General features: G+C 44.9%; 2 protein-coding genes across 3 annotated transcripts in view; one reads left to right on the top strand and one right to left on the bottom strand.

The window, feature by feature from the left end:
- pex5la (peroxisomal biogenesis factor 5-like a) overlaps window positions 1–19,055 on the top strand; it is a 108,464-nt gene extending 89,409 nt beyond the window's left edge. For both annotated transcript variants that reach the window (XM_006803312.2, XM_006803311.2), the window contains 6 exons: window positions 66–209; window positions 2,548–2,618; window positions 5,052–5,270; window positions 7,953–8,118; window positions 11,810–11,967; window positions 13,807–19,055. In XM_006803312.2, coding sequence (XP_006803375.1) covers window positions 66–209; window positions 2,548–2,618; window positions 5,052–5,270; window positions 7,953–8,118; window positions 11,810–11,967; window positions 13,807–14,008 — 960 coding nt within the window. In that variant the 3' untranslated portion in view covers window positions 14,009–19,055. The remainder of the gene's footprint in view (window positions 1–65; window positions 210–2,547; window positions 2,619–5,051; window positions 5,271–7,952; window positions 8,119–11,809; window positions 11,968–13,806) is intronic.
- Window positions 19,056–19,105: 50 nt separating this feature from the next.
- Window positions 19,106–25,945, bottom strand: part of usp13 (ubiquitin specific peptidase 13) — a 33,051-nt gene continuing 26,211 nt past the window's right edge. The window contains exons 18-21 of the mRNA XM_087836256.1: window positions 24,926–25,095; window positions 21,893–22,079; window positions 21,500–21,584; window positions 19,106–21,269 (exon numbers count right to left, since the gene is read on the bottom strand). Coding sequence (XP_087692382.1) covers window positions 21,173–21,269; window positions 21,500–21,584; window positions 21,893–22,079; window positions 24,926–25,095 — 539 coding nt within the window. The 3' untranslated portion in view covers window positions 19,106–21,172. The remainder of the gene's footprint in view (window positions 21,270–21,499; window positions 21,585–21,892; window positions 22,080–24,925; window positions 25,096–25,945) is intronic.

Here is a 25,945-nt window from a genome sequence, read left to right as displayed (position 1 = left end):
TGCATCGGAATAATAGAAGTGAAACTGACGCTGTGCTTGTTTTTATCTTGTCTTCCTGCTGATAGGGTTACTACTTCCACACAGATAATCCTTATAAGGACTTGCCTAATGCATTCGAAGAGGGACTGAAGAAATCCCGAGAGGGAGACTTGCCAAACGCTGTGCTTTTGCTGGAAGCAGCTGTCCTACAGGACCCTCACGATTCAGAGGTGAATTCTGCTAAAACATGCACAGAGCTGTCAACACACACACTGTTTACCCAGTCAAGTCAGCAGCAGAGCTATTCATATTTACAGACATTTGTACACTTTTAGAGCAGCCTTAGGCCGGCTAACTGGACGGGATCACTGAGGCTGTCATTGCAAAGCTATGGCTAAATCCTCCCCTGCTAGAGGAAGAATGCCTCACTGACCACTGATTTGTAGGCAGCCCCCACAGGCTCAACGCTGATTGCCTGTAGAGGTCTTTTAAAAATAGTTGTTTACTGTAGCAAAAAATACTCGACTTGCACTTGATGAGAATTTGCCCAGTGCGATGAACAATAGCTCATTCTGCAGAGTTTCTCCTCCTTTTTGTATTCCTCCCATTTCAACGGAGTGACCTCTTTGCGAGCTGAAAGAGCAAAGCCTTCCTTCAAAGTACTTCCCCTGGAATATACAGAAATGTGCCAGTTATTCCGAGGAGAGGATTATCCCGCGGTATATGGAGCTAATACGATTCCAGATTTCCTTGTAGGGCACGCAGTGGCTTATTGGCCGACTGCGAAGACCTCCGAATCATTCAGAAATCATCTGGCGCCTGGTTTCAAAGAGCTGAACAAAAAGAGCATGCAGAGAGATTAGAACAGGTTATTAAATGGGCCCTTACACATCATACAGTGGGACTAATCTCATAATCTGGATTGGGTTTCAGGTTCGTTATATCATTGTCTGGCCTCTTGTGTTGATGAAGGCCTAATTCAAGTCAGTGTCGTCCCTCTAACACGTAAACATATTCAGATTAAAGAGGACAGCAAGTCATTCAAAGCTGTGGGATAATAATCTGCTCAGCTGAGCAGCAGGAGGGACGATAATCAGCTGCTTTGGGCAATGATGAGACGACCCCCAAAACAGGAAGGCTTTTTTCCTTCCTTCTTGTTTTCACTAGTTTTGCATTCAGGGTCGGTGTTACTACTGGTAGCACGAGGCCATACCTGGACCCTACAGAGGTCGGTAGTAACTCCTCCTGGAAGGCTCACCAGTACCATTGCAAGGAGGTTATCTACCAGCACAGCCTCGAGAGACTGGGGCAGATGGGGTGTGCCGAGTTACACAGGAAATGGGCAGAAAACGAGGGGCAAGAGGAATCTGGGGAGATGAATCCAAGTGTGAAATATTTAGGTTCAAAGTGTTGACAGCATGTATGGAGGAGCAGCACTGAGAGTCTACAGCCAGCTTTTAAACACGGTGGAGGCACAATCATGGATGCATTACCTTCACACTTTGATCCACTGTTGTCATCTATAAAGCATCTGATTGGCAGGAGCTTCATGTGTCAGCATGACAGCGATGCCAAACGCGATGCCAAACGCGATGCCCAACGCGATACCAAACGCGATGCCAACCGCGATGCCCAACCGCGATGCCAACCGCGATGCCAAACGCGATGCCAAACGCGATGCCAAGCGCGATGCCAAACGCGATGCCAAGCGCGATGCCAAGCGCGATGCCAAACGCGATGCCAAGCGCGATGCCAAACGCGATGCCAAACGCGATGCCAACCGCGATGCCAAATACGATGCCAAGCGTGATGCCAAACAACGCAGTAGATGCATCCCTGGATAGGTCCCATCGCGGTTATACACAAAAGAAACTATATTTGCTCTTTTTCAGTTTTACTACATGATATCTGATGGTGTCTGAGGACAATAGTCCAAATAAAACACTGTCAGTCTGAATCATCACTGCATGTACCCCAGTTGTACTTCCTTAAAATTAGCTGGAGCTGTGGATGTCTTAACTCAGCTGTCTCCAACCTTTTTTGCGCCACGGACCGGTTTATGCCCGACAATATAGAGTTATTCATAACACACGTGAAAAGACCCAGGAAAACCGAGTAAACGATAAAAACGATAACAAAACAATGAAAACCGATAAAAACCCTGAAAACTATACATTTCACACCTGAGCCTCAACTCTCGCGGCCCGGTACCAAACGACTCACGGACCGGTACCGGTCCGAGGCCCGGGGGTTGGGGACCGCTGCAGTAAATGCATCCCTGGATAGGTCCCATCGCAGTCATACACAAAAGAAACTATATTTGCTCTTTTTCAGTTTTACTACATGATATCTGATGGTGTCTGAGGACAACAGTCCAAATAAAACACTGTCAGTCTGAATCATCACTGCATATAAACCAGTTGTACTTCCTTAAAATTAGCTGGAGCTGTGGATGTCTTACAGGAGCCAGACACCAGCCGTTGCTCCTGCTGTGTCCCCTTGAGAGCATTTGTTTCCACCGTGTGTTTTTACTCTTTCTCTTCACCTGTTTGTATTGTTTTGATGCAGGCCTGGCAAGTCCTCGGGACCACCCAGGCTGAAAATGAGAACGAGCAGGCAGCGATTGTCTCCCTCCAGAGGTAATGACAAACAACTGCATTCATTTAAAACCAAAAACGCTCGCAGACATTGGAGAACTGTCAGCCGTTGCTGCTCGGGAACACCATATGTTTGCACAAGTGGGACACTGTGGAAATATCATGTGAAAGATGAAGCCCAGCACGTGAAATTTGCCTGCGAGGTTTCACTGAACTGTTAACAGCAGTAGGTTCAGATAGAACGAAAGTCATAACTATATGTTAAAACAGCATTATAAACTGTGATGGTGTTCTTCTCATAATCAGGATCCGGATCAATAAAGTATTCTGATTCTGATTATAAGAAGAACTCCATCACAGTTTTGTTCAGTTATCCTTAAATGGAGATGGGAGAGCAGGCTCTGGGAGTTTGATTCCTAAAACAGAGACATGGACGGTGATAGCACAGAGCAGAAGCCTCAATGAGAGGTGGCCCACTTTCATTCACACGGGCGAAGCCGGGAATGACACCGTTCTGGGAATGTGAGTGCCGACAACAAGAGACAGCCATTCAGGAGGAAGCGTTCTTCCTTCAGGTCCATTTCTCAGAAGAAAGAAACCAGACTAGGAAAACGTGACCGCTGTTAGACGTGGAGTACAAACGGTGTGCGCTGTAATGCAGAATATCTTAGTTGGCTGAGCTTCCTGCGGTGCAGCAGAGTCCTGCACGTTCCTCTGTGGTTTGATTGTCTTTGTTATGTGACGGCTCTGCGACGCTCTTTGTGTATGAAGATTAAATGTTTTTAGCTTGTGGTGACAGTGGCATCGTTTCAGATTCACAACACTGCTGTATTTATTTTTATCTGTTTGTTGAATATGTCACATGCTTAACTTTGTTTCGCCATGTTTATGCTTTAATCCAGAACATGAGCTCCACCTGAAAATCAGAATTATCTGTCTTCTTTGACACAAAGGCTACACCGACAGTAGCTGTGATCGAAGGGCAGACTTTAAGATATAACTCGAAAACCGCATCACATTAACTGTTTAATAATTACTGCAAAGTCCATTTTCAGACAGGTGACTGAAAGGTGGGTTTTTGACGAGGGGAGACCCGCTCCCTTGTTATTCAACAAATGAAGCAGATGAAAGATCTGATTCCAATTGTTCACCTTCTGTTTAGTAGCTGTTTGCTGGAAACTGCCAAAAAGATGAGACGTTATATGTAAAGTTCATCATTAGGCTGGAAAACAAAATAAACATGGAAAGGCCAGTTCATGCCTTCATAAGAAAATCACAGAGGGCTGGAAGAGCTAAAGCAGAGCAGAAGTGTTGATGCAGATGATGCAAAGAGAAAAGTACGCCAAACCAGAGAAATGAAGCAAACCACATCGTCTGTCAAACACAGGAGGCTGTGCTATGGCTCGGGCACAATTGTTTATTGATGGTGTGAGTGATAGAGGTAACAGGATGCACTGGGAAGTGTACAAGGCTATAGCCTCTGCTAAATGGTGCAAAACTGATAGGAAGGATTTCACAGTGCACACCAATGATAAGAAGCATACTGCACATAGCAAGGCAAAGATGGCCGACTCACTTTCAGCAGATCGTGCTCTTTAGTTACTGAAGAGAAAACTGGAGACAGAGATCCCAAAAAGTAACAACAGCAGGAGGTGAAGGCCTGGCAGATCATCTCCATGAACAGCTGTCGTGGTACAGGCCGTCACTGACAAAACTTGTGTCTGACTGTCTGATTATTTTTAAGCCTGTAAAAATGGGGACTAAGTATAAAAATGTCTATAATTCCAGTTTCGTGTTTTTGTTAAACGCCTTGAAGTCTGCACTTTGATCACAGCTTAATTGTTTGATTAAAATCCACTGTGACGTGTACGGAGGCAAACAAGGCAACACATCGTGTGAGCATTTATGGGCCTAACTTTATATGCAGTGAATGTCCTGAACAGGGTTTACGTCATTTGCAGCGGGGCTGAAATAATTTGGTTTGTGCGAGATTAGGATGGTTTTAAGGAAGCTGGCACATCAGCTGTAGCAAATCTTGTTGAAAGCTAAATCTCGTTTGGCCTCCCCTTTAGTCTTTCGACTAATCCAAGTCGTTCATCCAACGCTGTTCTGTTCTTCTTCCCTTTTCCATTATGAAGTGCCAGCGCAGTGGCAAGCGTCCACGTGATATAACCGGTGATATAACTTCAGCAATCACTGCAAACATACTTTCCGTCTCTGGAACAACCACCCATGCCGTTTTGCCTAAATGCAAAGCTAATTCAAAGCATCAGCTGTGGGCAGCATGCAAACACGACTCTGCAGAGACGGAGCAGGAGAGGTGCTGCTCATTCACTCTGGCCCAGGAATCATTAGCCTTGGCCTGATGTTCCTCTGCTTCGGCCTGTCCCAATTAATGCTTGTCAAATCTAGATTTCTCTTTGAAGTGAACACCTTACTTGATTTCTCTTCTGAACGAATCGTGTCTCCATCCAGGTGTTTGGAGCTCCACCCAAACAACCTTATAGCGCTCCTGGCTCTGGCAGTGAGCCTGACCAACACTGGTATGCGCCACGATGCCTGTGAGGCCCTCCTCCGCTGGCTGAGACACAATCCCAAGTACAAGCATCTTGTCAAAGGCAAGACTCATCTAACGGGATCTCCAAACTCCCAGCGCAGGATGTCTCACGCTCCCAACCTGGGCAGACATGAAAGGTAGAGTATTTAAACTCTTTAGACCTAATTAAAAAGGATAAAAGCATAAAAACCCTACAGATGCACTGTCTCGTATGTTGGCTTTGCACACACATCAGAGGCTGCAGCAAGTCAAAGGTGTTGTTGATGAAGTGGAAAGCAACATGTAGCTGTGCAGGTTTCTTCAACTTGTTCTTGTAGCTGTTAACAATCACTAAACCAAGTTTAAGACACTAATACACTGATTATTTCCACAATAATTGGCTATTATTTTGCCATCTGTCTGTTTTCGTCCACCTCTCTAATTCAGAGTCACAGGGAGAAGGGTTATCTCAGCTATTATAAGCTGGACAGGTTGGTGTGTATTTAAAGGGCTAACAGAGAGACAAGCATTCACACTGCAATGCTAACCACAGCACATACATTCAGGACAGGCATGTGGACGCTAGCCTGCAAGGAAGGGTGTTGGTACTAGCAGCTAACATTAGCCACACATCAGTTTCTCCTTCTATTTATAACATTATTACGGAGCCCCGCAGGGGACATGGGAGAAAAAAAAGAGAAGAAAAAAAAAAGACGGACTTTTGCGAGATCTCGCAAAACAAACTCGGGATCTCGCCGCAGTTTTAGCTCGAAGTTTTAGCTTCGAACTAACGGGAGGTCGAGACCTACTACAGCCGGGAGGAACACCGCTTTCCCGGCACATCGTGCCTCGACCTCCCGGTCGGCTTCGAGCCAGCGTCCGAAGAATGCGGCTAAAACGTTTGCGAGATCGCGCAAAAGTTCGTCTTAATTTTTTTTTCTCCCATGTCCCCTGCGGGGCTCCGTACATTATAACATACTGAATTTAGGTGTTTTTTTTAATTCAACAATAAAAATCAGGTGCTGGGAATATTTTTAATTCTAGCAAATATGAATGACAAAATCCTTCTTCCACAGATTGCTGGTTCCTTCTTATAGCCGTTGTTGCCACAGCTGACGATGCTGTAGCAGACAGGCAGTGTGACGTGTGCTTAGCAACATTACAGCAGACAGCTTCATTCATTTGGCTTATCTTTATTATTGGGACTATTCGTGTCTCTAATATAAAATATACACACAGCCAAAAACATAAAAGGAAGACACTGAAACTGTCAATAGGAAAAAACAATCATGCCTGATATACTGACATGGACCGGGTCATGAAAGGATGCCATCAATAAAAATGATCAACATACAGAGGCCTGAAGTCAAAGGTCAAAGGTCAGATGATGAAGGCCAGCCCAAAATCCATTTTGTCAAAATTGAATTGCAACAACTCAGTGTGGGCCCCAAGAGTAGCTGACAGCAAAGGGGCGTGCTCCTGATGAGGTAACTGATGGCGTCCTTGTCAGGGCCCTGTGTGCGGGCAGGCGGAGAGGAGGAGCCAAACGCAGGACTCGAACACTCAATTGTAACTCAAAAAAACCTCAGCTTTATTTGCTGGCAGAAAACAAAAGATGAAACTGAGCAATGGTACTGAACATGAAACCCTGACACAGGCATGATGCGACGGTACGACGCGAGGAACACGGGAAACACAGGGCTTAGATACACAGGGTAGTAATGAGGGAACAGCAGGGAGACACAGCTGGGAGAGATCAGGGCTGACGAGACGGGGGGACCAAGCTGCACACATGAGACAAAGACTTTCACAATAAAACAGGAAGCATGAATTACTAAACAAGAACGCAGACTCGACAGAGACAAAATAACATGAAATACATACATGAAACCACAAATCCTTAAGCACAGATCAACAGAAACTAATAATCATCATCATCATCACTACAAGAGAATAAGAAAACAATCCATGAAGCAGAATTAAACCAAAATATAATAAACTCAAAATACTGACAGTCCTGGAGGAGCTCCTCCCAGAGCTGGACCAGACTCTCGCTGAACTCCCGGACAGTCGCAGTTGCAGCCTGGCGGCGTCGGATAGACAGAAAGTTTCAGATGTGTTTTATTTGACTTCTGTTGTTAAAACTGGTAAAATTACGATTCCAGGATTTGTTAATACTCGCGTATATGTACTCGTGACACTGGCAGTAATACTGGTGAGATGGTAGACGCAGGGCTACAGTACACGTGTTCACCTTGTTAAATTACTAAACGCGTGCAGTCTGCAATATTTTAAGCCGTATAATTGAGGTTGTTTGGTATATCTGATCTGAAAGCCCTAATTCCACTCCCGAGGTAACGTAGCGCTTTATCAAATCATTAATCGTCTAGTCAGTGTGAAGAGACGCCGTTACAGCCCAATTACTGCGGTCTCCCCGCTTGTCCACGAATAACATCCCTTTAATTTGTTGCTGCTCACCTCATCCCTCGTTTTCCATCCCTTCCTTTTATCGCTCTCACAGTTTTCAGACACATGCACTGCTAAATGTCAGAGCACAGCTTCACTCATGTTTACAAACATCAGTGAACATGTTTACAAACTGTTTACAGACAGAAATTCCTTCTTTCCATACGACCGGCCTTGTTTCCAGTTTTCCTCTCTGTGCCCCCCCCCCCCCCCCCCCCCGCTGCCTCTCATCATGTGACACTGTGAACAAAAGTCCAGTGCACATCATCAGTCTTACGCCTGCTTACTCAGCAGCCTTAAGTCACACTAATCCTTATCTCTATTTTGTGTGTGTGTGTGTGTGTGTGTGTGTGTGTGTGTGTGTGTGTCCACAGCTCCCTGCTACCAGAGGTCAAGGAGCTCTTCCTGGAAGCCGTTCAGCAGAACTCTGACAGCATTGACCCAGATTTGCAGACGGGCCTCGGGGTGCTCTACAACCTCAGCGGAGAGTTTAACAAAGCCGTGGAGGCCTTCAACACGGCTTTGTCAGTGCGGCCCGAGGTAGACACACTGCGCGCTACACACAGTGCACGGTTTAATATGCATGCTTCTCCACAAAGATGATTTGAGGTTTAAAATAACACTTTACTCTATACCAGTCAACAGCTTTGTAGTTAGGCTCTACTTATCAAGTTTAGTTTTTAAAAGAGGGAAATAAGTGATAATCCAAACACGGCTCATAACACACGAACAGCTGGCACGGCATCAATGCACCAACGGCTGTCATACAACAGTGGATTGCTCACACATTACATCCATGTTACAACACAACAGGTTTTCTGTTGTCGTGGCGACATCATCATCAGAAAGTCCTTTTATTGGTCAGAGGCTCCTGAGAGTGGATGAAGACTCTGTGTTTGCTCCTGTAGCTAAGAGTGCAGGATGAGCCGTCCTCATAGATGAGACATTTTAGAGTGAACAGGAGCAGGTTTGTGACGAGACGAGGTTGTCTGTGTGGGCGTTACAGAGGACAGTGACATCACATCATTATCGTTGTCTTGATGGGTCATTCAGCTTCTGAATGTGGTCATTTGTCTTTGGACTGAACGCCGTGATACTTTCACGCCTGTTTAATGAGCAAAGCATCCAGATTCAGTCTGAGTCGTGCTGATGGATCGGTCAGTAGGAGTTACACCTCAAAGATGTTTCAAAATGATACGTATCACTCACCAGGTCCAGTCTACGATCCATGTCTCTTCACGTTTAGCTTCAGAAACTGTGAAATGGTCACAGTCAAAATGGCAAACCTGCGGTTTCAGATCGTGGTGCAACTTTCTTTCTACCTCTTTAACTTCTTTGTTCGTGCTACAGAAAGCAGCGTAGTGTATAAACGAATTAACACTTCACAGCATTTGTCTTTCACAGAGATAAACAAGATGAAACAAATATACTCTCAGCTTTGCAAAGGATGAATCACGTCAAGATATATGCTCACCAACCACTTTATTAGATACACCTGTTCACCTGCTCGCAATGCAAAAATCTAATCAGCCAATCACGTGGCAGCAAGTCGTTGTAGTTGTAGGTACAGTGAAGATGACCTGCTGAGAGCACAGGAATGAGGAAGTGATTTAAGTGACTCTGAATGAGGCATGGGTTTTGAACCAGACTTAGTGGTGCTTCAGAAACTGCTGACCTGCTTTCACACAATCATCTCTCAGGTTTAGAAAGAATGATTCAAAAAAAGAGAAACTCGGTGAAACAAAAATAGCTTCAAGCTGATAGGAAGCCAACAGGAACTCAGATATGGCACCAGTTACCTCAGTGGGTAACTGGTGCCAGCAGCGATCGTACGGCCCTTTCATGCATGTCTGCCCGTCTTTCTCTGCTTTCCTGTCTAGCTCCATTATTGTAACCAAATAAAGGCAAATGCCAAAAAATAACCACTTATTACAGGCAGTGTATAAAAAGAGCATCTCTGAGTGCACAGCGCAGCAGCAGATACCACACCGTCACCCTCCTGCTTACAACAGGAAACTGAGGCTACAGTTTGGATAATAAAAGGAAAATGTTGCTTCAATGAGTCTCATATTCTGCAGCAACAACCGCTTCATCCGGCTTTGTGTCAATAGTTCAGGCTGTTGGTGTTAGAGTGGTGCTGGGTACATTATCTGGAGAAGCGCTCCCTTTTGTGCGCCACGGACCAGTTTAATGTCAGACCATATTTCCACGGACCGGCCTTTAAGGTGTGGCGGATAAACACAACAAAATAAAACGACACAACTGAGACAAACTGTGGCGTTTTGTAAATATAACAATAAAAGCGAATTCACTGTGTAATTGTGTAACTTTATTAGCAGCGTCCCCCTGAACAACAGTGAGAGGAACATCCCCCTCTCTGTTACTATGGTAACGCGTAAACGTTTCTTTCAAAATAAGACACACAACTTCAACACGGGAAAATGGTAAATGGTCTGTATTTGTATAGCGCTTTACTCGTCCCTAAGGACCCCAAAGCGCTTTACACATCCAGTCATCCACACATTCACACACTGGTGATGAAGCTACATAGTAGCCACAGCCACCCTGGGGCGCACTGACAGAGGTGAGGCTGCTGGACACTGGCGCCACCGGGCCCTCTGACCACCACCAGTAGGCAACGGGTGAAGTGTCTTGCCCAAAGACACAACGACCGAGACTGTCCAAGCCAGGGCTCGAACCGGCAACCTTCCAATTACAAGACGAACTCCCAACTCTTGAGCCACGATCGCCCCTTCCATCTGCAGTGACAGCCTGAACTGAAAACTGAAGCCTCGCAGCCCGGTACCAGACGACCGGTCCGTGGCCCGGGGGTTGGGGATCGCTGATCTAGCGCACTTTGGGCCTCTTCGTACCGACCGGTCAGTATTTAAACACCACAGCCGACTTGAGTATTGTCGCTGAACGTGTCCATCCCTCTGCTGACAGCAGAACAGCACGCTACGTCCCATGGATCACCTCAAACTGGTTTCTTGAACATGACACTGAAGTCTCTGTACTAAAATGACCACAGTCACCAGATCCCAACAGAGCATCTCTGGGACGTGGTGGATAAATCTGCAGCAGCTGTGTGTGTTGGTTGTGTGTTATTATCATGCTGATGTGAAGCAGGATCCTTCAGGAAGGTTTCCTGTGAGCGTGTGCTGTGCTTTCTAATACTGTACATACTGTAAGAGCAGACGTCCAAACACACGCAGCAGACACGAAGCCCCAAAGCAGAGCGAGGATGAGCCACGAATATCAAGGGAGCGCTTGTGCAAACAGATGCAGTGAGGCGCAGCAAACTGTCACAGCAATATGCGAACTGTCGCGCTGCCAAACCTGGCCTGGTGAACTGGCACACATATGCTCGGGCTTGTGATCCAGCACAGCGACGCAGTCCGCACACACAAACACAAAAACACACATAATTACGCAGAGAACTAAAAATAATCTCAGATGCATATTCACTCCACGGGAACACACAGACAAATAAAAAGGACACGCAAATACAACCGAGAACCTTTCTACCATTTTTCTGTGTGCAAATGAGCTCCATCCTCCCAGCACTGCAGGCCGCCATGAATATTACTCACTGTTAAATCCAGCCTCCCGCATTTGACTTGGTAATATCAGGTCCCTGCTGGAAAAATAGCTCTGAACACAAAGGGAGATAATTATACACCAGTGCTGGGCTTAGCCAGAGATGAAGGATCCCTGTAACAGACCATGACCTCTGCATGTGCCCGTCTACCTGCAGGTGGGAAACAACAGCAAGGACATCCTTTGTGATATAACTCAGCTATCCTTAAATTACCCTTCTTCAGTTACTTTTAACCAGGAGAGATGTTACAACGCTCCAAAACAGCCGCTTCTTATTTAGGTCTCTAAAGAAACACTGCTTTGTCACGCTGTCACTGCAGATGGAAGAACATGTGATGCGCAGCACCCAGATTATCTAATTCCTAATTAGTCCATCGATTGCATTAAAGACACTGCTAGCTGATTTTTCAGGTCCTTCAAAGGTGGACAGCGTTTAAGCCTCGAATAATTAAATAATAATTGAAGCGATGTCGCTGATGAGTTTTAAATTGCACTAAATGACTGAATGCAAGTCTTGAGTATGTGGGTTATTTAGGCTGGCAGCATCTGACAGCACACTGAGCTGTACCCAACCTTCACTACCTGACATTTCCTATTCTTCAATCAACCGACGACTCGCGCTCTTGTGCAGGACTACTTGCTGTGGAACCGCCTCGGGGCCACGCTGGCGAACGGCGATCGAAGCGAGGAGGCAATGGAGGCTTACACAAGAGCCCTGGAGCTGCAGCCGGGGTTTATCCGGTCCCGCTACAACCTGGGCATCAGCTGTATTAACCTGGGGGCACACAGGTGAGTGATCTGTGAGTGGGATAGCATTTCTATTCTGTTTGCGTGATGCAGTGGAGCAGAATTAATAAGCAGGTCAGAAAGGGCAGCAGCTGAAGTAAGACAATGCACAGAGTTAATATGTGAATTTTCATAAATGCCAAATAAAACATGACATCTGCACACTGAGAAGGCTGCAGACGATATTGGCTTAAAAATGAAAATGTGGCTGATTAATTTCCTGTTGATAGATTTATTATTGCAGCTCGAATCTAAATTGCAAAATGTGCGACTTGGTGCACAAGATCTCTTCTTATGAATCATTTATGTCGTGTGGTGAGTGGATACTGTCTGCACATTCAGCTCATGACACCAATCATATGCATTCATATTTCAAAATTATCATAGAACGAGTTTTAATATGTACCTGCCAGACAACACGCAAAAGGCAAACGCTCATCCTCAAACAGGAAATATTCAGATTGAAGCTGTCAGCGCAGAAAGACAAGCAGCAGCACGTGACCGGAAATCTGACACAAGCAGACATCAAGACAAACTCAGCCAGTTACACTCAGAGATGGGCAGTAACGCGTTACTGTAATCCGATTACTTTTTTCAAGTAACGAGTAAAGTAAGGGATTACTATTGCAAAAACAGTAATTAGATTACCGTTACTTTCCCGTAGGAACGCTGCGTTACTGCGTTACTAAAACCGTGATGTTTTTGCGAGAATGTCTCATGACAGTGACGTAAGCGAGTGCGACGTTCGTGACAACAGCTGTGTGCAGATCAACAATGGATCATATATCGAGTGCAGAGAGAGTATGAGCGTGCAGCGTTTAAAGCGTGGAAGTACTGACCTTACTTTGAGTTTGATTCCATAAAAAGTGACAAAAACATTAGTGTCCGTTGTGCGTGGGAAGAAAACTTCTTTTTACAGCAAAAAAACCCCTAAACTTCCAAACAAGCACCGAGTAGCTACGACGTAATGGGAAACTCACAGAGAAACTCGCGGATTCTTCCACTGACCGCTGCACACCTGCACCAGGGTAAACCTCCGCCTACCCCACTCCTGCTTTACAGGTGAAAATAGAGCAACAGGACCGCTAGTCTTTGACTTTATTTATTTTCTGCTGTGTTTTACTTGCATCTATTTGAAAGACTGAGTGTAAACACACAAAATATTTTATTTTATGTGCTGGAATGTGCAGAAAATAGGTTTAAATATTAAACTAATTTCTTCCAGTCAGAGAATGTTGCAGATAATTAAATGTTTGCTTGATGCATAAAGTTAAAAGATTAAAACTAATAAAACAAGTTTTAAAAAGAGACTTTTCCATTTGATTACATTTTGTATGATGATGCAGAAAAAGTAGAATTGGGCTGAAAGATCTATCACTTTATCACCTGTTCAGGTTGTAAACTAGTTCAAATGAGTAAGTTTTCTAAACTTTACCAAATAAAAGGTTTGTGGTAAAACGCAAGAAAGGCCTTGACGTTGAGGTAGCTTTAAATGTCTGCACATTTGCCTTAATGCAACCACACAGGTCCTGTTAGTTTGGCAGCTGAGACGTCTCGCGGAGTGATCAAGTGCAGTAAGGTTTGTTTTGGCCTTTTTGTTTATATTCTTGTTGTGCAAAATGAGTTGGTCTCGTCTTCCTCACCCCAACCGACTGGGCGGGCCTCTCCCTGAGCCGGGATCTGTCCAAGGTTTCTTCCTGTTTGATGGCAGCAAACTTTCTCTGGGTCATCTTTACCACTATGTAGCATCGCCTCTTCTTTTAACAAAGTCTGTACGTGTCTCAGAACTGAGACCAGCTGATGGAAGTTTGTGATGACTTGCTTTTATCCCTTCTTCCCCAGAGAGGCGGCCAGCAACTTCCTGACTGCCTTAAGCCTTCAGAGGAAAAGCCGGAGTCGCCAGCAGTCCCACCAGGTGATGTCTGGAAACATCTGGGCGGCTTTGAGGATAGCTTTATCCATGATGGACCAGCCTGAACTCTTCCAGGCTGCAAATATCGGCGACTTGGATCTTCTCATGCGGGCCTTCAACTTAGACATTTGACGACCAGGAGGCAGTAAAGCTAACATCTGCCCCCTCTTCACTTACTCTCTTATTTCTACCCAACAGCCAAAAGTCCAAAGTGCACACATCAGAATGGACTGATGGACGTCAGAGACAACAGTGTATTTTTACGCACGTCCAAATTAACTACGTCAAAGCTATTATATTTTCACCCAAGTACCTCGGAGCAGGGGACAGGTTCTTCCAAGGGTTTGAAGGGACTGCTCTGTGTTGGATTTGCACTGTAATTTGTGATTTCCCTGAAGAGCACAAGGACGGGCAAAGATTGTATGAGCAATGCCTTAGAGAACACATCAATTAAACCTGAGTCATCCAGCGGAACAGAGCAGAGACGGCTGTACGAGCCTGACCTCACAGGCCGTTTTCACAGAAAAGAGGAAAAACGTTTCCCGATTTCTCTCCTGAAGGATTTAGTGAGCAAAGACTGCAGCGTATAACTCCAGACTCTGTTCCTGGCTTATTTTCATCCTCTTTCAATGGGAAAATAACGATACTGCATGAATAAGCATTTTCATAACTGGATTCTTGTTTAACATACTTTTAGAAGTTTTCCCTTTGCACATAAACAGATATAACTTCCTCAGTCCGAGTGGAATGTGCAAGCCAGGTCTGTAAAGCCTTACCCGAAAGCATGCGACCAACAATATTTATTTATACTATTTTTATGAAAACAGAAAAAACCCACACTAAGCCATTTTCAGACTAGTTTCATTTTCTTTAAATAACTGCTGTTTTTGAACTTGAAAGCTTTCTGAGCCACTAATTTTTGTTTCGCTGGGTTTTTCTCTCCTTTTTTTGGCTCCTAGCTCCTCTTTGTTCCCTTTAAGCTGACTGCAGAAACACAGAAAAGCTGAGCAACAGCAATCTATAAAACCTTCATTAGTCTTTTCAAACTTTAGCATATGAAAACGTTATTCTTAGTCTAAAAATATCTCTTTTTATCTTCTTCTGCTAGTTCTGGGATGGCGTCAGAGCTCCTAATGACTATTGTACACATTATACAGTCCTTTTTATTTTTGCTGACCGGTTTGTTTTCTGTTGTCTGCTGACGCCGTCACTGCTGTCTTTGCTGCTCCTCCAAAGACAGCAAGGCTCATGCATTTAATAGTCATAATGCACGATTTAAATATTTACGTAAGCTTGGGCAGAATGCTGCACATGTATGATGAACGCTGTTCGTTTCACCACACACTTCACATCAGATGTTCAAACTCGAGATGGTTATGCATCTGCAGAAAACATGAATGCAGTGACTCTCCTGCTGCAGGCAGAAAGCTTTTCCTTACACTTTTTAGCTGACAGCTTCACTTGCATCACTGCTGCTAGTTTGAAAGTCACTCTCTGACGTGAATACCCTGTACCTCGCTGTGCAACAGAGTAAATGATAGATAATCTTCTGTACTGCATAGCTCAGCACATTCGGGTGTTTATCAGGCGTGTCCACGGTCTGGGTGCTGCAGAAAGTGGTTTTATTGTAGCTCCTATGCAAAAGGTCATGTTTTATGTTGCCATTCTGAATTGTTGCGGGTCCCCGTCTGCCTCGGCGGACCGAAAGGAAGCGTCGTTTCGGTGTTTGGAAAGAACGCTATCAGGCAGAACCAGAGACCAGAGCGAGAGCCATTCATCTTCCAAACTGTACAGCCGGGTGTCACGGTCTGTACAAGAAGAAGTGTTTCATCGGGAAGTTGCCAGAATGAAAACAAGTGAGAATGAAAACAAGTGTGCTCCCAGGGAGAAAAGTGGTCAGAGGCTCTGACTAGAAGAAAGACTGATCGACACAAAGAGTGCAGCCTTCTGCTTTTAGAGCCAGGCGCACGGACACGGCGTCTTTGACATCAGTCGCATCCATCAAATTCATCCATGTGTTGAGCTTTATCAAGCTCCATACATTCTGTCCTTGTTGTCACACTAGCTGCATTAATATATTCGCGTCTGTGGCACTGATGAAAAAAGATCAGCTGCTCTACTTGCAGATACTTAAAAAATGTTGGCACAGACTCTATTTATCACACACCAGGATAAACAGATCAAACACTGGACGAGGAGTCAGAGATACACAGCACATATGTGCATGCCTCTAACAGTCGGCCTCAGTGGGGAGCGAACAGCGACTTTGGCAGTGAGGCCAGAGCAGGGTGCATGCACAAATGCATCCACTGTGGGAGACTGGACGATGATAAAAGGTGTCCTTCACTGGAGCCAATCAGGTTTACATCAGGAGCTCATGTTTGATTTCTGTTTGATTAGCATTAAATTACTGTGGGAGTCAAATGTAAGCATGCCTGTAGCTCCATGCGAGGGTCTGATGCCAGTTTGGCCCGGACTCAAAGGGGTGGCGTGAAATTTGCTTCCAGTACGTCTCCAAAAACAAAAGTGTGACTCGGCCGGCAGGATGGGTTTAACCAAATAACTGCAAAGTTTGTGACGGCGCCATGAACCTGCATCGAGCTTTAGAGCCGTCTGGCTGTTAGCGTTTTAATATAATAAAGTTAAAGCTCTGCAATCCCTCACCTGCTTTCTTGGGTGTTCAGCCGCTGTTCTTCAGATCACTGCCACACTGTCACACCTGTCAGTCGTAATACTCTCGTCCAATCACCTTCTTGCCCGCCTTCTTTGAGCCAATTAGCTTCCACTCTGGTTTAAATCTGTGCTCTTCATCATTCTCCCTTTCAGGCTGTCATTTGCACAACCCACCTCGTCCCCATCTCCATTTTCACGTTCACCACCACCAGCGTCTAGACTCCAGGGGGTCCTGTCCTAAATCCTGTTACTGCTGGGATGTAAGACGGGTCACCTGAGTCTGATCGCCAAACACGTTCATTTCTTTGTCATCTTCAGTTCTTGATCTCTCCTTATTGAACAGGAGATATTATCAGTATGTCAGCATTGCAGAGTGAGTGCTGCATTTAGCTCCACTTTCAGGCTCACAGAGCAGCTGGCGTCCAGTGCACGACGCTCCCCCTTCAGTTTCCTTTGCTTTAACCCAACTCTGTAGTAGGTCTCTATCAGCGAGTGGTTCTGCAGGCCAGGAGCTGTTCCACATTCTTACCTGACATGCCCGTCCTCCCAGGTGTTTTACAAAATCTAGTTGTCTTATGAGGCCCTCGCTTTTTTCCATTACAGGTTACCACAGGTTCATGTTTTTTTAAGGAATCATTGCTGGGCCACAACCTTCTTCTGCCACATCATCCCATCATGCATTGAGATAGGATGCAGTTTTCTTTATTTGCTGAACCTACTACTGTACCTTCTCAGGTGAACTGACCTAGCCTAACGCATGCACCTGTGCAACAAACCGAGGCTGTTTGCATGTTAGATCCTTTACATTTCTACTTTTTTAATGACGTTTTCATTCGTATGCATGACATACATGGAAGTGCTTTCTCTCTCGACCCCAAGAAAAGTAAATATATCGTGAGGTTTCCTTGCAATATTGCTATAATGCACTTTTGAGTTTGCAAACTTAAACATGATGTATATAAACAGTATGTATTCTACACAAGATGCTTTTTCTTGCATGGAAGTGTGAGGCTCAAAATAACAGCACACTGCAAACATACTTCAGCTTGAATACTGGATAATCATAGTTATGCACAAATGTTATATTTATTACAAATTACAAACACGTTTGTAGCCACTGCAATGACCCCAACCTATAAAGCTGTCTAGCTGTTATTGCACAACTCTTAGTGCTGTTTTTATGTAGACTTTCACAACCTGCTGTGACCCTTTAACCGCTGTTTTTATAAGGTTTTAATGTTTGCAAGAATCACTGCTTCAATAGTTCAGTTTACACTGAAGAGGGAGAGTAAACGTGGACAGTCATAAAACTTACACAGACTTGCTCACCGTGTCTTCTGCTGTGGAGACCTGAAGTGTTCAAAGGTGTTACGCAGTTTTATGGATTGAAAACAGACCAAATACAATCGTACATGCTCACTGACTGCTTTGTTAGCTACACCTGTGCAGCTGCAGAGATGCAGATGTGATTGTGAATGTGGTTGTTGGTACCAGAAGGACTCGTGTGACTACTTCAGAGACTGTTGACTCCTCTATAGTTTACACAGAGTCTGAAACAGGAGCAGCAGATGTAGAAGAAGTGAACACGTCACCACAGCTGTCAGCTAACAGGAAACACACGGACCATCAAAACTGAAGATTCGAAACACGTCTGATGCTCCTTGATTCTCCTGACATTCAGATCAGGTCAGAGTTTGGCATAAGCATGAAAACATGGCTGCCTGTGTCAGTGGGTCAGGTTGGTTGTGGTGTAATTTTGGTCCCCTTGGTATAAAAATGAGCATCATTTAAACACAGCAGCCTACCTGACAATGACCACGCTGATAAATGTTTCCATTCAGCTTCTTGGATAAAATAAGATTTAATTATATATTGAATTTATTAAAAATGTGCAGGGACACTAGCAAGGTGTACCCAACGAACTGTCCAGTTAACGATCCTAATGAGGCAATCACATCTTTGGCTCCGGCGTGTTTCTATTAACTGAAACATGAATAAATACCCAGACACACAAATAATTCTTCATTCTAATGAAACAATGATGCTGAAATAAAAAGGTCAAAATAAGACTCCAGAGCAGGCACATTATTCTTCATTTCACTGGAATAACTTTGTTTTTGTGTCTCAATGAGACACTTTTTATTTGGCTTTGTCCACTTTTATTATCTTAAAAGATTTGTGCTTTTAAATGTTGGTGCTGAGGTGCAGAAAATCATAAAGCATTTATGAAGTGATGGCTTCACTGGTTGGGCTCATTACGGTTGCTGTTGCAGACTCCTCCACTGCTGCGGTTCAGAACTTTGTTCTCATTTATTTGCGTCACACGTATATGAATCATATATTTTGAGGGATGAAATTAGAAATAATGTAATTTGTATACAGCCACTGGTTTATTGAAACACCTATAATGCATATTACTCTCCCTGTATAATCACGAGGACAGCAGTAGCACCTTTGGAACAATATGAAAGTAATCTTTTAAAATAAAGTGTTGTTATATATTCGACACTCCCGTGTCTTTATTGTGCGACTCCTGCCCGACACGAGGAAGCCAGGTCTCAACAAACATGTTTATTAAATGATCCAAACATCGTGAGGAAACAGTGCCACTGGTACTGCCGTGACTCTGTTCACATACACCGAAGCCATATTTGGGTACATTACAAAAGTCAGCTTAAAATCATCAGTTCAGCTCTGACAGGAAAACTACAGAACGGACACAAAAAAGATTAGAAACAGAAGCTTTTTGACATTAAATGAAGCTCACAAGAGAACAACGGTACAACCCAAATGACTAAATGTCTCTAGTTAACATGCTGACAGTGAAAAACCTTTCTTCCTTTTTTAAATGACAAAATGAACCTTGAGTTTTCAACAAGAGAAGAATGGAGCGACGGAGCTGAAGGAAGAGGACAGAAACACAAAGACGGGACCACGAGGAGCGTTTACCCATCATTAGGCAAAAGCTTGTCACAAACACAAGACTTGCATAGAGACGTTTAGCGTTCCCCGATGCATAGACAAACAGTTTATCTGGTAAGAGGCTAAGATTTGCTCGGGGAAATCGAGGCACAGTGTTGTTAAAGGGGAGTCACATGGATTCATTATATAAATTACATTTGTGTTTTTGTCTGTGTCAATGAAAGAAACCATCGTGGAGCTGTTCTGCTTCTCTTTTCTACTCTCTTTGTCAACAGCACGTCTTCCCTTTGAGCACGAGAGCCTAAAATTATTAACTGAACGTTTGATAAAGTACGATTAATTTGAGCAGAACTCCGGAAGCAGACCGCGCTCTCCGAGATGAACAAAACGTGAATAAAAATAAAGATATGAAGCCAAGTATGGAGATACTGACAGTGAAGAGCACAGTGTTTAATCCATCCTGTACGTGATGAATATTACTGAGCAGATAAGTGAGCAGAGAGCCGGTGGCTGCAGCTGCAGCTGTAGCACCACAGTCATGTCTGAGTGTTTTGTTTGCAGCGAGCACCAGTGTATACATTCAGAGGAGGTCACTGTACAGCTGTTCTCATACAGCTGCTCAACAGCACATTTGGTTATTAGTGCATATTGCTCTAAAACATTCAAACGTGGCCTGAATCGTTTTAGCTTCTGGGTTACAGTCCGAATCTGTCAGAGTGATAAAAGAACCACCGTGAGCCAGGTGCAGCCGAGGAACGGTCGCGTTTGCAGATATTTTGCACTTTGAGCAACAAGTATGTACACAAAAGGTTCGCCTGTGTTACTGTGTAACCTCCCTGAACAGGGACGACTGACAGCCAGGCTGGCCTTAGATCGAATCAAATGAATATAATCTCCTTGGCAGTGCCGCACTCTGGTAGTTTGTGACTGGAAGTACAGTGCAGGTACAGGAAAGAGTCAAAAAGTGCAACAGGGACAGAAATGACGTAATATCCTGACAGCTCGGCCGGCGCATCAGGGCGTTGAAGGCTTTTCATTAAACGTGACAAACGTACGCGTCGGCCTCGAGCATCACCGGGACAAATCTAGTTCACGCCCATTTATCACTCTGAAGCTCACGCGGTGACTTCCACGTGTGGAAAACCAAAACTTTTCTTTCTTAGTGAAGTTTGCTTCATATTTGTTTTACATGAAGCACTTGGGATTGCACTGGTGAAGGAGCATCGCTCCTCTTTCCAGTTTCTCAGGATGAAAAACATTCAAGCCGCCTGCAGCCCAGCTTCGTGTTTGTTGCTGCAGGTTCAGAGCAGGGCTGGCAGTGAAGCACTTAAGTACACATTTATAAAATGCACTTTGGGAAAGAAGAAAATCGGCACAGTGACTGAAGGCAGAGAAGAGGAGAAAGATTTGATGGCGTCGTGTAAAGAGCACGATCGTAGAAATTGCACCGATCCCTCTGTACCAACACTGTAAAGACAAGTTCTTCCTTTGAACACAAACGTTGATATATACACATTTAAAGCTTAACACTAATACACAAAAAGCACGTCGCTTTCCCTCTGACCAGACTTCCTGGTTGCTCCAGAATGACATCACAATAAGGCAAGCAGCTGGTCGGAGAGGTTATCCCATCGTTCCCACTGACATCTGCCAGTCTGGGTCTGTGGTTATGTAAAGGACACGGGCGCAGCGAGCGGCGGTTTAACTGCTCGACAGTCGATGGTAAAAGTAGATGTAGCCCAAGTCCTTCGGAGGTCTTTCTGACAAACACACTTTGTGGTCGTTGTAGATCACCCACCTGCAGCGGGAGAAGCGCACATTAAATTTACACAAATGCTTTTAAAGTGTCATTTTTCTCAGATTTTAACGGTTCATTATTCTTTTTCTACTCGGTGTGAAGAGGAAACAGGCTCAGCTGTGATCCTGCAGCCAGACTGCTGATCGAAGAACTAAAATAATCTCTGTACACAGGTAATGCAACGAGATGAGACATCAGAGATGTTTCAGGCCTGCATGTCGTCAGCTCACCGTCCCTCCTTTTTGATGTGACAAACATAATGTCCGGACATCGTGGACGCTCCCATGTGACTGATGAAGGCAAAGAGCTCATATCCTTAGAAAAAGAAGGAGAACAAAGTCAGTGAGTGACAAACTAACGCAGAAAACCAATTAAAGTGATGATTAAAGTGCTCGTTTTCAGTTTTAACTTAAAAACAGGTGATTTGTTGAGCACGTGGGGATAAAATGAATTTAACTTGTTTTTTGATGCTGCTGCACCTTGAAACTCGGTGCCCAGCAGCACGTGGGTGCAGCATGCGTCATAATCAGACCTGACTCGGGCTAAAATGGCCCGCGGACGCTCACAGTGTCGAGATTAAATTCAAGGGCAGAGTATGTTTCTGTTGGAGGTCGTGCACTCACGTCCTGGTCCGTCTTTGACTCTGGGGCCCGACGCGTCTCCGTCTGGGGACAGCGTGGCGTCGCTGTGCGAGTTGGAGAAGGCGTTGTCATTGGGCTCTGTGTCAGCCATGTCTGAAAGGGCATCACTCTCCTCCTCCTCCTCCGGGTGGGTGAAGATCCAGTCGAGAGCTCGTTCAAGATTATTGTTCTGTAAAATGCCAAAAGCGGCACAAACACGGTGAGCTCGCTGACATTCAGGACGAAAAAGGCCGTAAATATCCCAGGAACGCCAAGAATCACAGGGAATCTCTTCTTCTCATGCAGATGTGGAAACGCTCACTAGGTGATGACCCGTTCTTATACAAGAGCTTTAACCTCCTGAGACCCGAACTCGTCCACGGCAGCAGTTTTTATTTCTCTTTGATATTTGGTCACATTGGGGCTCGATGAATGTAGAAACAGAATTACCAGATTTTGTTTTTTTACCTTATTTGAGTTTTTATGAAAAATCAGAGCCACATGTGAGGATATTCGTTTAAAACTTTGATAGAACAGTAGCAGCATAATGTGGATTTCAGGCCCTCGTAGAGCAAAATTGAGTATTTTGGTCTAAATAACCCAAAATGTGACGTCCACATGTGTGAACGCAGGTCCTAGCAGGTTAAAGCACTTTCATCTCATTCATACAAGCAGCTTTTTCTAACGTTCACACTGCAGTGATGCACTGGGAGCAACTCGGGGTCAGCATCTCCAGGCTGCAGCAGCAGGGATCCAACTACAAACCTTCCTTAGTGGGTGACCTGCTCTTCATCCTTAACCACACCCACAAATATTTCTGCTTTTCCTGGAAAAATCATTTCCTGAAATGCTCAAACCAACAGTCACAGTAGAAGCAGCCGTGCTCGTGGGAAACCAGGCTGATGATTGAATTTTGGGGCTTTGTTTTCCCCCACAGCTCCGGTGCATCTTGTCTGACTTTTAGGAACGTGTTAAATGAACAATTATTTACTGGAAAGGTGAACGCAAACATCCGCCTGTGCTCATTTCTCCACAGAGGATGTTTGCGTTCAGTCCAGAATAGAGGTGTGATTGCTGTCAGCGTGAGGAGCACGTCGGGATGATGAGGAGCTGCCTGATGTTGTCACTGCGCTCAAGAGCAACTCTCGTTTTCTTCCTTGTGCTAATAATGAACCAGGACTTGAGACCGCCTCTCTGTGTCACACCTCCATCCCTCAGGACCAGCGTGAGCTTCTTTCCACTTCAGCATCACGGAGGCAGCGAGTTGGGCGCACTGATGATGAAGCCTGGCGTGTCTATTTGTGCGTCTGACAGTCTGCTGGGCTATTTCTGCTGAGGGCGCACTTTGAAAGATGAGAATCAGAGGCCATTTCAAAACAACTGATAGATTTACTGCAACTGTATCACGCTTGACTTTAAAAACATAAATCAATAATAATAATAATAAATAATAATTCAAAGTGAATCTTATGTGGTAATTAGGGATGGGTACCGGTATCCGGTGCAATAATGGCACCGGTTCTGACATAAACGGTAGTAACCAGACCGAAAAGCAGCCACATTTCGGTGCTTTTTTTTCCTGAGATGTGATACACTTTGGATTCTAGCCAATCATTTTACGTTTCCGAGGATAGTAGGCGGGTCCAGGTACGTACGTTCTTTTAGAGCAGAGCTACAGATTAAAAACGTCCAAGGCGAAGCGGTCAAAGTCTGACTGTACTTCACAGCAAAAGATGCAAACTCAGCAGCTGCAACAAGTGCTTTAAGCTGATACTGTGATACTGTCAAAGGAGGTAACACCTCAAATCTGATGAAACACCTGGCGACGCATAGCGTTTTTTTTAAAGCTGAGAAATGCTCCGTATTTGATAGCTTGCTGCGAGACCTCACACCGAGCACATCTACTGCGGGTGTGGTGCCTGTTATCGACCCGGAGTTAGCAACATCCCCCAAAAACCCGAAGAGGAGAGTCCTGGCCCCTAGCCCTGCCAGTGTAGCAGAAATGATGAGGATGATGATGCAGCAGCAGCCGTTCTTCTCTGCGTGAGTAGCTTCATGTTGTTCGTGTGTAATTTACGTTGAGTAGGCTAACCACGTTATTACATTAATGCATGTAAGGTGAACTAGCAAACATCATCATAGATACATGCAGCTGTCTTCTTGTTTGATGGCAGATACTCCCTTCACCCTGGACAAAAAGGCTAAAATGACCAAAGAAAAAGTGGAAAACAGCTAAACATGAGAGGTTTTTGGACAAAGTTGGTGTTTTCCATTGTTTAAGCACTGCTTCCAGCCAAGAGTGATACCATATATGCCCCATAGCTGCAGAAAAGGCTAACATTGTTATCTTTTTACAAAAAAACAGCTGAACATGGGAGGTTTTTGGACAAAGTTTGTGTTTTTTCCATTGTTTAAGCACTGCTGGGGTCACAGCTAAATGTAGACATTTCTAATCATTCTGACATGTACGACCAATCACATCTGCCCTCTGTTTAAAATCACCAACTCCACCTCCTGACACATTGTTCCATTTGCTTAGTGTTTCTTCGAGGTTTACAGGCTGTATTTTCCTGATTGTTACCCGTTTTAGTTTCATAATGACTCCATGACTAACTGTCAGAGTTTCTGTCCTCTTGCGTTTCAAACTAACAACATTTATGGTGCCTGGAGGTCAGAGCTGTGTTTTTGTCCCATCAGAGACAGCGAAGCGCTCAGTGGTTCTTTGCTGTCCGGATTTCCGTCCTCTGCTCTGATTTGTTTCTATATAAATATGTAAAGTATTGTATGTTAGGCTGAGATACAGGCACCACCTTATCGGCTCAGACAGGCTGACCATCGCTGTCCAGGCAGGCCGTCGGTGTCGTTTAAAACAAATCCCTGCTCTCACGAACTGCAGCAGGAGACCTTTTCAGTCACACAAAATGTATTTGTAAGACATCTTGGATAATTACCAAAATAATTATCTGAAGTATTTTAAACATTTTTTGTGCTGGTGGCTAGAAAGACTCCAGTGGACATGGTGGGCAGAAGACTGACCGTGGCTTTGAGCGCGTGGATGCTGTGAGTGCGGGGGAAGCCCATCGAAGTAAGGATGGCAATGCTCTCCTCGGGGGGCGAGTTGCCCAGCGGGGCGGCGCCCGTGGGGCTGTCCCCGGCGGAGGGGCCGGGGTCAATCATGGAAGGCAGAGTGAGCGGCTCTGCAAAGTCTGAAAAAGAAACAAAGGAAAAAATAATGATCAGCACGTTCCCATTTATGTTTCACCTGATTACTGTGCGTTTCTGCTTTGGAGGTCAAAGGTCGCATTTCTAGAGCCGTCTGACAACGCTAATTCAAACGGTAAAGCGATTAAAGCTGATCACAGACGTCCGACCGGTGTGTGACTACTTGGCACTAAGAATATTTCAAACACAGAAACGGTCCCGTTAGGAGGCGTGTGGGGGGCAGCCGATACTTACTCTGTGGTGGAAACGGCACACATGCACCCTGTGGATTTGTCACAGTCAGGTTTGCTCGGGGGGGTCTGCACACCACGAGTGCTGATCTGTTAAGGTGCTTACGCCGCTGCAAACAGATATACAGGCTGGCAACGAACACCTGGAAACAGCTGGAAACAGCTGGAGCCTACACTGAGGGACAGCTCTGTGGGCGGGGATGGTCCAAACACACTCGTGACGAGTCTCCATGTAATTCAGTGAGTATGAAAATGATGTGAATCACATGCTACAACCTTCAGATTCACCAAATCTAAACTGAAGGGAGGACCAATGGGAGATAACCAGACTGCAGTGCACGCCACCATCAAACACAGAATGAGGGGAAAGAAAGCGTCCGACTCCCGTTCAGAGACTTTTAGAGTCATTTGAGCCGTTCTGGTGTGGCCGCTCACCTCACATTTCCCCTTCACTTTTCTTTGTCTCGGGTTTCAAATAAGGTACATTCATCCCTCTGACTGTAGACCTGTAATGTTCCTCTTTCTGAATTCAGACTGAACTTATTATAGTTGGCACAAAAAGCCTCAGAAACACCATCTATCCGCTATCTGGACAGCAGATACC

Source organism: Neolamprologus brichardi, chromosome 23 (assembly GCF_056152115.1).
Source record: "Neolamprologus brichardi isolate AB-2024 chromosome 23, ASM5615211v1, whole genome shotgun sequence".
NCBI classification, from domain to species: domain Eukaryota; kingdom Metazoa; phylum Chordata; class Actinopteri; order Cichliformes; family Cichlidae; genus Neolamprologus; species Neolamprologus brichardi.
This window is presented reverse-complemented; position numbering and strand designations above follow the sequence as displayed.